Below are 11,946 nucleotides of genomic sequence, written 5' to 3'. Positions count from 1 at the left end.
AAGCAAGGCAATAGATTCAGTAGAAACTCGACTTGGTAATGACAAAGGGCAGCATGTTGCTATCAGGGTTTTAGGGATGAATCCATGGGGTGGAAAGAAAAAACGTTTAATCAAGAAGGATCAAAGCAAAAAGGAGTGTTTGCTAGGCATGTAGTTTCTGTATCGCTGCTGTTCCAGATTCTGACCCCACGACTGCAAATGAGGGTCGGGAGGTGGTTTTACCCTGTGATGCTGCCATTTGCAAACAGATCCTCAAACGATGCAAATTTGCTCGATCTCAGTTCAGCCTGAACACACATATACACATACAGATATCCAGCTTAGGGAAGAAAGGACCAAGGGCAGATTTCAAGAATAACTTAGGCGAGCAAGTGAATATTTTCTTTCATGCCTTGCTCTTTTGCATTTACTGAATTTGTTCCACATGAATGTAGAAACAGCTGCATCAGCAGCAGCACTGAGGCTGGAACCTTATTAATATTTATGCCTGGAGAGCCGAGCACACAGGAATCAAAATGCCTTCCTGTCACTGGTTCGGGGACCCCAGCATCCATACAGCATCTTGTCATGTTTGGTGGCCAGGCAAGCAGATTTATTAGAGAGCAGCTCAGTTTCTCATCAGCACTCACCTGATTGCAGGAAAACTGCCCTTCACCTCCTACCTGCCCTTTGCTCTTCGTCATTCAATAATTTCCCAATTAAGGAAACCATTTTTCATCTCTATTTTGCACTTCTGTGGTTTACATTCTCATACATTAAATGCAGTCTGAGACATTAATTAGATGCTTGAATTATTTTTGCTTATAGAAGGGCATACCTGTAAACCTTACTGTGAATGAGGTGAAACAAAAAATAATGCTGTGACAGGTCCAGCATTTGCTCAAGTGGATGAAGTTCACGACACATGATGCTATGCACATGAAAGGTGTCGCATGGTGCCAGTGTGACCCTCTGAGCCTTCTTTGGGACTCTTTACTGCTGTAATTTTTGCTGACAAGGTGCCAGAGGGATAGCCCTTAATCTGAGGCTGGGGGTTTTCCTCACTGAGAGTGCTGAGCGGGATTCCAGCTGACAGTCTTGCTCCAGCTTTTCTTTTGCTAGAGTAATCTTTACCTTGTCTAATAATGAGTAGCTGGTGAGCAGGCAGGTGCAGACAGTGCTCTCAGCAAAACTGAAACATTCACATATTTCTAACTAATAAATAGAAACATTGGCTTGCAGCAGCAGCAATAGAAGAGAAAAAAATAATCCCGTGATCTGGTTGAAGCCAGTTGTGGGGAAGATGCATAGCAGCCCCAAAAGGCGACACAAGCATTTCCCAGCTTCACTCCTGCCAAGGCCAGTGATGCCCCAAGATGGGCAGCACCAACAGGAGCTGTGGGGCAGCAGTCCCAGCCCTAGAGCCCTCTGGTAACTGTGGCAGCACCAGAGGGGTGCCCCTGCTTCCCTGGGGTGCTGCCCAGGTGGGCCTGGGGCTACAAGTACAGCATGGCCATGACCAGGGTCTCTTCTGCTGGGACTTCTTGGGTGAGCAGAGCCCACCCTGCTGCTGGGCAGGTGTGGGGCCGCTGCCAGTGGTGTGACCAGCTCTCTCTGCTGTGCATCCCATTGGGCACTTGGGCACACGCCACCAGCCATCCTGGGTATTGTGGCTTGGATGGGCTCTGGGATCTGAGCCTTGCACTGATGGACAGGGACAGCTGCTGGCATGCTGGCTGGGCAGGTGTGGGTAGGAGGAGCCAAGCCGGTCTTTGCTGCTCGCATTGCTGCTCTCCATGTCCTCAGTGTTGACACACTGTGGTTTTTTGCCACCAACCTGTTTCCTTCCTTTAGGATCTCTCAGCTTTCCATGCTGGTGTTGATCCTTCCCTGTATTTGAGCTGCTGATGATAATCATGCTCTCTGCCTGCAGTTCTGCCTTTTCTTACTGGGTATGGTGCTGCGCTGCTGAATTTCCCATAGTTTAGCAACTTTCTGGAGAGGCTGTGCAGAGACTCTACAGCTGGGCCAGGTTACAGACAGGACAAGGTTACCGAGGGTCACAGCACATAGTCATGGCTGCTACCAGCCTTGACTGCTTCTTGTCCTTTCCCACCAGCTGGCACAGGTTTGTCCAGCCATTGGTATAGCCTCCAAACAACCTGTATGCAAAACCCAAGAAGGCACACAGAAATTGAGACCCTCAACAAAAATTTTGTTTGCATAGATACAAAATACTTCCTCTGTGTGGGCATCACCCTGAAGTCCTCCTAAATGTACCCAGGGTCCTCCTGGCTTGCCCCTCCCTGGCCCTCTTCTGAGATACAATGACACAAAATGTTGGTTTGCCCTAAATGATCTAATGAGCTGCCCTAGATGCAGGTCATCTACTGTCTAGCCTGGTTCATGGTGTAGGACCACAACTTGCAACGGTTCAAACTTCTTTCTCATTTTTATGTACTGCAGCATGCCATTTCTCAAGATATAGAAAGCTTAGGTGCCACTCTTGGGGGTTTGGACATAACTTCAAGGTCTTTCAGTCACTGACATCCTTCTGGGAGTAGCCACAAACAAGAACATGACCCATGAAATAGGATGCTGAGTCATGAGATGGGTGCATGCTCTCTGAAAGGAAGAGGATTGTCTAGGAAAAATGTTCTAATGACCCATAAACCATGCTGCAGTACATCACACAAATGCACATATTTCTTACTATGAAGTTAAATGACTGAGTCCTTCCCTTGGGCTTTAGTTAGCTGGCTGTTGCAACCTTCTTCATCCTGCAAGTGAGTTGGGACTTTCATCAGTGACCATGTCAGTAGCTTAAGGCAGAGGCTCTGAGAGTGATCACACCCAGCCCAGTAGCTGGGAGGATGGGAACCATGAGAGCGAGGAGAGGATACATTGGATAAAACTGTGTTGATCCTGTGATCTTCATTAAACAAACTCTTGACTGAAGTCACATTATTCCTCCTCTTGTACATCCAGCGAGGATGGCTGCGGAATAACCCTATGACCCAGTATTTCACCCTCCCTGCCACCATTTCTGCACTCTCGTAGCCACGCTGCTTTTACACCCTGGGAAATCAGCCGGGCGAGTGAAAATGTTGCAGCGTTTTTTTGTTCCTTTCTTTTTTGTGCAGCTCGTTTCTGCAGGAAGGCGGGGGCCGGGGGAGACGGTTGCCGGGGTGACTGGGGATGGAGGAATCCAGCCAGGGTCGGCCCGGGGCTGGGGCAGGGGCTGTGCTGACAGACACACGGATGTGAGGCAAATACAGAGTGAGGAGAGGCACTGGCAGCTAACAGCTGAACAGTTCATTTCCCTGCAAGTAATTTTCAATAAGCTATATTGAACCTTTTGGAAACCTTCTGGTTCAAATGCTTACCTTTGAATTAAGCTGGACCTTGTCTGAAGTGTCCCAAAGTGATCTGAATGGCTGCTGTTCACCTGTAAAGTGTCTTGTCTGGGGGCTGCAGAGAAGCTAGACCTGGATTTCCTCCCTCATCCCTCAGTAATGCAGCTATTTATTTTAGAAAATAGCATTTCACATTTTTTTTTCTTCTAGTCTCAACAAGTTCTATACAGAAGATATATTTGAATCCCTCCGCCTTCAAAAATGTGAATTAATTTATTTTAAGATAAAGCAGTTGGGGTGGTTTTCTTTCCTCTGGTGTTAATAATCTGTTTTACTTGAATTGGATTTTAAAATGGCTTCCTTTGAAACCCCAAGCTGTTAGGAATGAGCTTAACATAGGTATGGAGGATGTGTAAAAATCAGCTGCTCCCTTTCACGCTGAAATGTCAATAATTCTTCTAGTAAATAACTAATATGCACTGTACAATACGTAGAATACTTGGAAATCATAGTTTCAAGCACTCATGGTACCTATATTTTGCACCAGCTCTGCTCTAGTTGAGTTTAGCTGTGACTGTGTTTTCAGGAACACACCCACTGCAGCCATAGGAAAAGCTGGCACTGCTTTGAATCGTTACCTGAAGCGGTCAGTGGCCCACTGAAGTTGCTAATCTGCAAGTTATTTTTAAACAAGTAATTATAGATGTGGATGTTGATTATGCAGTTAACATGCCACAAAAAAAGTTCACTTGGAATTAAAGCTACACATTGTTTGTGAAGCGTAGTCAACCAAATAATTAAATTGCTCCTGGCTTAGACCAGTAAAAACAGATTTTACAGGGAGTGCATTTTTCTCAGAATCATTATAGAAGAGACAAACCAGAGACAAACCTGTATTATCCAGCATCCCCTTTTGGAGCTGGGATGCCTTCTCCCTGTAAGGTGAACAAAAGAAAGGTGTGGATGCTTTGGCATATCAATCAGACGAAAACGGGTTGTTCTGCTGATTGCCTTGAAAGAATGTAAAATTAGACCTAGAGTGATCCACAGGCAGGGTTATCGATCTGCACAAACGAGGTTAGAAAGATTAGGGGCATCGGCACATGGATAGAACAAAGAAAAGAGTATATTGAAGAAATGTGCGCTGGAAATGGTGATGAGCTTTTATCTGTACCTCTAGAATAGCTGCAGCCTTGACACAGAGGGTCACTAAAACCGTGTTTAGCGGAGTACAGCCTGGCGGGGAGCCTGCCTGCCCTTGCCGGGGCTCTGGGCAGCCTCCCATGGGAGCCGCACCCTCCCATCGCCGCACACGCTGATCCGGACGGTGCTGCGAAGCAGGCGGTACCGATGAGGAGCCAACACGCCGCGCTGACCGAACCGAAGGGCCCCGGGTCGGGTGCGGACCATGCCGCCCTCCCATGCCCTTCCTTCCCCCGACCTCCTACTCCTCCGGCGGCGTGGGCATGTGCTCTGCCCGCCGGTTCTCCCGCCCTGGTAATGACCGCGGTGCCACACCGCACTGCTCGAAATTAACCCTGGAAGAGCATCTCTCGGGCGCTCTTGTTCAAACCTGCCTTGCCCCCCCCGCTCCTAATTTCCAGCTCCTCGCCTTTCTTCATCTCTTACCATGTGTAAATCTGCAACGAGGTGACAACGTGCTGAGAGTTTATAGGACCTGATTGCTGCAGAGCTCAGAGAAAATACTCCCTGAGCCCTGCTCAGGAGCACCCGCGTTGTCTATTGTCTAGCTGAGGGTCGCTGGTGGTCGCAGCTGGACGGGGAACAGCGGGGAGCCGGTGGCTTTGCTAGAGAGCGGCTCCTGGCCCAGCTACGGGAACTAAACCGACCTTTTTAGGTGGAGAAAAAAGCTGAGCTCAGCACCGGGGGAGCGGCAGGCAGGGATGGCCCGGGGGACGGCTGGTTATCGGGCAGCGTGGGCGGACGGCAGGTTACACCGCACAGCCTGTATTGGGGTGAAACCCACCCCTGTCCTGCCGGGAGTAAATGAACTGGGTCAGGGCGTGGGAATCCTGACAGCCGGTGCATGCAGGGGGGCGGCAATCACCGGCGGTCGGTGATGGAGGGGGTGCGATGGGGAGCGGAGTCTCCCACCGGTGCCGCGTGAACGGCGGCACCGACGCAGGGTGGGGGTGGTGGGAGGTGTCGGGCTCCCCCCGCCTTGCGCGGCAACGCCCGCTGCTGCGGCAGGGAGAGCTGCTTGTCTTGGGGAACAAAAGGCTGAGGCGGCCGTAGGAAGGCGGAGGGACGGCGGCCACCAGCAGCGCGGCGGCGGGGCCGGTTCACACATGGGCGGCCAGCAAAGCCCCGGGGCGGGCGGGACCCTGGCCGGGGAATGGACCCCCCGAGCAGATCCCCCGGCCCCACCGCCGTGCTCCGCGCCTTTGTCCCCGCTGTCAGCGACGAATCGGGCCGGCGGCGGGCGGTGGCACCGGTCCGCCGCGGCCCCCCGGGAAAGCCCCGCCCCTGGCCACACCCCTAGTGCCGTACCACACCGCCCGCTGCGGGAGACAATACCGCAGCCACGCCCCGTCGCCGAACTCCCATTGGCTCCGCGGCGTTCCCGCATGACGTCACCGGCAGGGCGGAGCGCGGCGCCCAATTTAAGGGGCGGTGTGGGGCGCGGCTGCTGCAGCGGCGAGTGCGGGAGCGGGCGGTGAAGGCAGCAGCGGTAGCAGCAGGAGAGGGGCAGCGTCGGACACCGGCACCATGCGTGAGATCGTGCACATCCAGGCCGGGCAGTGCGGCAACCAGATCGGCGCCAAGGTACGGGCCGACTCCCTAGCCGTCTGCCCGGGGCTCCGGGTCGAGGTCCGGGGTGGTGCCCGTTCAGCCGGGCACCGCGTGTCCCAGGGAGAGCGCTGCTGGGAGCACTCGCTTTCCCGCTGCGGAGCACCGCCAGGTTCTCCCCGTCGCGGGAGGGTCCACGCGTGGCGGCGCCCGGCTGTCGCCTCTTGGGGGATAGTGGGTGGCTGCCGTGGCTTGGGCGCGGCGCATCTTGGGTGGGGAGGAGGCAGCGATGCCATCTATGTGCCCCCCGCGGTCTGCAGGGGTCCTGGCCCTGTGGGGGCAGGGGCACCGAGCCGGTGCCACACCCCTCACGGCGATGGGTGGGGTGAGGGGCGCGGTAGTGGCCGCGTCTGGCGGGGGCTGCCCCCCCACACGCGGCGAATCCCCGCCTGCCACGTCGAGAGACTTTGGCCAGGGGGCGCGGGCGGGGCGTGGTGGCGCTGACCCACCCCCGTCCCTCCCATGGTCCCCGCAGTTCTGGGAGGTCATCAGCGATGAGCACGGAATTGACCCCACTGGCAGCTACCACGGGGACAGCGACCTGCAGCTGGAGAGGATCAATGTCTACTACAATGAAGCCACTGGTAACGCCCCTTTATAACAAGCTTCCCGGCCCGGTGCTGTTGCGGGGACAGGCAGGGTGTCCTCACTGCCTTCTGCCATGGGGGCTCTGCCCCAGCCCTCTCCACAGCGGGTAACCTCTTAGCACAGCTGTAACAGCTGCTTTGTATTCCCATCCCCAACTACTTCCCTCCAATTTCCCTCACCCTCCGTGTCCTGGGGAGGCGGAAGGGAGCACAGCAGGGCTCCTGTGACGCTGGCTGCCGACTGTGGGGTTGTAACGCTGGCGCTGGTTCTTCCTGCAGGTAACAAGTATGTCCCACGGGCCATCCTGGTGGACCTGGAGCCTGGCACAATGGACTCTGTGCGCTCCGGCCCTTTTGGACAGATCTTCCGCCCTGACAACTTTGTCTTTGGTAAGTGAGGCTGAGATGGAGGAGTCTCAAAGTAGGAGCTGCAAGCACAGGGAAGGGTCAGTGTGAGCACGCAGGTGACCTGGGGGGACCAAATACCAACAGCATAGTAGGGGTGGAAGTGAGGAATGGGGTGGGATGAGGGGGACGATCTCTGTTCCTCCCATGGGCACTAATGCAGCACCTTGCTTTGGGTCTACCCTCCAGGTCAGAGTGGGGCTGGCAACAACTGGGCTAAGGGGCACTACACAGAAGGTGCTGAGCTGGTGGACTCTGTCCTGGATGTGGTGAGGAAGGAGTCGGAGAGCTGTGACTGCCTCCAGGGCTTCCAGTTGACCCACTCGCTGGGTGGCGGCACGGGCTCTGGGATGGGCACCCTCCTCATCAGCAAGATCCGGGAGGAGTACCCCGACCGCATCATGAACACCTTCAGCGTCATGCCCTCGCCCAAGGTGTCGGACACGGTGGTGGAGCCCTACAATGCCACCCTCTCTGTGCACCAGCTGGTGGAGAACACGGATGAGACCTACTGCATCGACAACGAGGCCCTGTACGACATTTGCTTCCGCACCCTGAAGCTGACCACTCCCACGTACGGGGACCTCAACCACCTGGTGTCGGCCACCATGAGCGGCGTGACCACCTGCCTTCGCTTCCCCGGGCAGCTGAACGCTGACCTGCGCAAGCTGGCGGTCAACATGGTGCCTTTCCCCCGGCTGCACTTCTTCATGCCGGGCTTTGCCCCTCTCACCAGCCGCGGCAGCCAGCAGTACCGAGCCCTGACGGTGCCCGAGCTGACGCAGCAGATGTTCGACTCCAAGAACATGATGGCCGCCTGCGACCCCCGCCACGGTCGCTACCTGACGGTGGCCGCCATCTTCCGGGGCCGCATGTCTATGAAGGAGGTGGACGAGCAGATGCTCAACGTGCAGAACAAGAACAGCAGCTACTTTGTGGAGTGGATCCCCAACAATGTGAAGACGGCCGTCTGTGACATCCCCCCGCGCGGCCTCAAGATGTCCGCCACCTTCATTGGCAACAGCACGGCCATTCAGGAGCTCTTCAAGAGGATCTCGGAGCAGTTCACGGCCATGTTCCGGCGCAAGGCTTTCTTGCACTGGTACACTGGCGAGGGCATGGATGAAATGGAGTTCACGGAGGCCGAGAGCAACATGAATGACCTGGTCTCCGAATACCAGCAATACCAGGATGCCACTGCTGACGAGCAGGGGGAGTTTGAAGAGGAAGGAGAGGAGGATGAAGCATGAAGTTGAAATTGGTAGGAGTTAAGTATAGTCTGAGCAGGCAAGTGTTCATTGAGAGAAGGAATCTGTGCAGTTGTGCTGAAGCATGCATTTTTTAATTTGGTGCTCTCCACTGTTGCTTCTGTCAGCAGTTTTGTATCTTTGACTGTCCAATGTAACAGTAGTTGCAAAAATACTTCAGAGTCTTCTGTTGAAATGGTTAACTTCTCAAACATAAAGGCTTTTTGTGTCCTAAACTGTCTCCTCTGCCTTATTTCTCTCTCTTTAGATTAAGAGAATAACTCTTGTGTAGTTTTCTGTAGCTTCACTTCTCAGTTTAATCCTTAACCTCAGTGAAAGTTTAAACTCAAAGCGAGGTTTCTCAAGCCATGAATGTGGCAGCATGAGTAAACTGCAGTTGCTTGCCTTAAGATGGTAGCTAATTTATGGGAACTGGGCTTCACTGTTAGACATTCCTGCATTTAACAGCTAATCTATTGTTGGGGAGAAAGCTGCCTCAACTAGTAGAAACAAGACACTGTGCTTGAGAATCCTGCATCTCCTATTTATGGACATACATGGTAGTGAGGTCAGTGAGAAGGTATTGAATTGCACATTACAAGCTGTCAAAACTGATTTGGCAAGATAGCTGCAGGCTTGCCCACTGCCATTCAGCAACTCTTAGTTCCAGGGCCTGTAGTACATGCATGTGGGTGGCTGCCTCTAATTTTACTTGGTCCTGAGCTGTCCTGTCTCCCCAGTTCTCCTCTTTAAATATGAAAAGTCCACACAGAGAAGCATGAATCTGTCCTAGCAGACAACTCGATTATGTATCTGGACTTTTTCTTCAGGCATAAAATTCTTGAGTGTTTCCCAAAAATAACCACTAAGCTGTCCTTAACTGTAAAGAGATTGACTCTTCATGGCAGTTGATTCCCTTTAGGATATATGAGGTGATAGGCAGATTTCTAGCTAACATGGCTCAAAAGGCTACCCCAAGCATCCATGCAATCTTGGAGCAGTCAGGTAGTTACCCTGATAATAGCTGTCTCCTGCACCCAAGTTATGCATTTACAGGACTGTTGTTTGATGCTCTTGGTCCCTGCAGCAGGACCTGGACCTCTACTCAGACAGGTGGGAGCAGTGCAGCAGCACCCTGTTGTGCATATCTGCAGAGGTACGTGTGGCTTCCTTACAGTGAGGGAGGGGGGATTTGTGTTGCCATGTGTTTAAAGGATGCAAGAATCCTGTGTGAGTTTATGCTGCAGTTGTTGGTAGTTATAAGGCCTATGAGACTTCTTAGTCCTACAAAGCAACAGTATAATAAAATCCCCCATGGAGTACCGCAGCTACCCAATTTGTAAGCTTAGTCCTTAGTTCACCCAAACACCACTTATGGGAGTGTTGCTTTGAGAACTGCTGCCAATGCTACAATCACTGTAGTACTCCCTGCTCTGAAAGAGCTGGTACCCACACGTGTGCAACATCTTCTGTGATCCTTTAGTAGAGTGCTTGCAAGGCATTGCTGGAATAAAGACTTAAAAGGGAACTACTGTGCATAACTAATACCTTGCCCATTTTGGCTCTGTTAATTGATTGCTGCCTGCAGCCACTGCTCTAAGTGTACCCTGTTACTTTGCTCATGGGCTTATTATCCTACGGTGAGATCTATGATGATGCACAGGAAATCAGGCATTTGCTAAAGCTTTTCTCTTATCTCTATGCTTCATCCCTGGTGTACACCCTGTGAAGAGGAGTGAGAAACACTTAAACTGCCTGAACTGCCAGCAAACAAACACAACTGTGTATACCCACAATAGTACTTGTATTTCCTAGAGCTTGGGCAGTTCTAGGATTAGGCATTAAACAAACTGAGGTTGTTTTAGTAAATGAGTTACAACATGCTGCCCCAAGCCCTTTGGGGAAATAACAGCTTATCTGGTTGTCCAAGTAACATTCCCTTGAAATTACCTACCTGGGTTGTACTTGAAACCATTTATCATATAGCTTTCTTTGTAAAGCTGAGAAGGGGAGCCAGCAAATGAATTTAAAGTTTTAACTAAAACATGAGAGCCCAATCTTTGATAGTAAAGATCTTCTTTTCTGCCATGGGACTGTAGCAGGTTCCCCTAGTGTTCAGCATGTCTAGCTTCTAATTCTTAGTGTAATTACAGTTTGTCTATAACTAACCCTTAAAAATAGCTACCCAAGTGACACATTTCAGTGCATCTCCTCTGTTAGAAACTAGGACACTATCCTACATTGCTTGCTGTTGTTTGTATTCTGTTTTTTTCTAGAGGAAGAGAAACCATAAATAGAGATACCCTAGACAGAAACATGTCCTTTCATAAATCCTACACAGCTTATTTGCTAGTCATAATCATTAAAAAAAAAAATTGGTAGGAGTTGTGAGAAATACAGGAAAAGAAGATACTGAAAGATTTAGAGGGGAGGCTGAAAACTCGTTGGTAGGAAAACTATAAGGGAGGGTGAGTGTCCCACTGGGCCTGGGGGCTGCAGTAGCATTTCTTTTGCTGTTGGATCTTTGAGTTTTAGCTGTATCTGTCTCTCAGAAGACCATTCACTGTAAAAAATGGAGACTTCTGTATGCCAAACAACTAATGGATGTCTTCACAAGTGCTCATGGTTGCACTGTTTCTGTTTCACAGAACCACTGAAAAGATTTCAGATTAGGTAATCTGACTGCCTTAACCTCTGTTGGTTGTTGATTTTTATTTGTTTATGTGATGAACAACACCCCCAAGGCTAAAGGTCTTGCATGAGGTACACTGTCTGGAAGAAATGAGGATAGATAGCACAGGCTTAGTAGTGTACGTCTTAAGCCACTTACAAAGACTCTTTTGTGTTGAGGTAGAAATTAATAATACCAAGCAATATACTTTTGTTTCAACAGATCAGTGGCAGCCTGCAGGGAAGCATTCTCCTCTATTGACAATTAGAACTCATGGTTTTGGGGAAGGGAACAATCTCTCTTTTTTTTTTTGTTTTGTTTTGGTTTTTTTTGTTTTGTTTTGGTTTTTTTTTTGTTTTTTTTTGTTCCCTTCATTGAATGTGGGAATTGTTGAATTTTGAATTGTTGAATTTTGTTCCCTTCATTAATGCTAAGCACATTAGCAGAATGTCTTGACCAAGACAAACAACGTCCACTCATAGAGGCAAGATGGTAAAGCTAAATGAGGCCGTAAAAGCTGCTAGCTGCTGTGTAGGTTTAATTTAAATAGAAATTATACGAGGTGTGGTAGCACTGAGATACCATGTCTCCTAATTTCTCTTCCCTGTTTAGTTCTGTGACCTCAGTATAAGCCATTGTACCAACGGTGTCGGGGAACGATAGTCCAACATATGGTCTAGTTCTTCAAAACATTTATGTAGGCCTATGTTCTCTATAGATATTTCTGTTTTCCAACAGATGTTTTCCAGTCTGTCAAGTGGAAGCAATAACCATTCTCCTCTTCCCACCATATGTGAGGTGCCCATATACATCAGAAATTTGGTTGCATTAAACACACAATAGTCCCAGTACTGTGATAATCTAAGAATCAAACCTTAGGCCAACCCTGT

General features: G+C 50.6%; 1 protein-coding gene across 3 annotated transcripts; it reads left to right on the top strand.

Moving 5' to 3' along the window:
* Positions 1 to 6,065: 6,065 nt before the first annotated feature.
* Positions 6,066 to 8,388, top strand: LOC308038006 (tubulin beta-2 chain; the record flags this gene model as incomplete). 3 transcript variants are annotated; one of them, XM_080340196.1, is made up of 4 exons in its annotated part: positions 6,066 to 6,122; positions 6,622 to 6,730; positions 7,013 to 7,123; positions 7,328 to 8,388. In XM_080340196.1, 4 exons carry the CDS (start codon positions 6,066 to 6,068, stop codon positions 8,386 to 8,388), a joined length of 1,338 nt encoding a protein of 445 aa, XP_080196322.1. The 3 variants fall into 3 exon arrangements, with proteins under 3 accessions (XP_080196322.1, XP_080196324.1, XP_080196323.1); XM_080340198.1 differs by lacking the exon at positions 6,622 to 6,730 and having other exon boundaries at positions 7,021 to 7,123; XM_080340197.1 differs by lacking the exon at positions 7,013 to 7,123.
* Positions 8,389 to 11,946: the final 3,558 nt, after the last annotated feature.

The sequence above is a fragment of the Nesoenas mayeri genome (assembly GCF_963082525.1).
Source record: "Nesoenas mayeri genome assembly, chromosome: 2".
Lineage (NCBI taxonomy): Eukaryota > Metazoa > Chordata > Aves > Columbiformes > Columbidae > Nesoenas > Nesoenas mayeri.
Note: the sequence above shows the minus strand (reverse complement) of the source record. Positions and strands in the feature narration are given on the sequence as shown.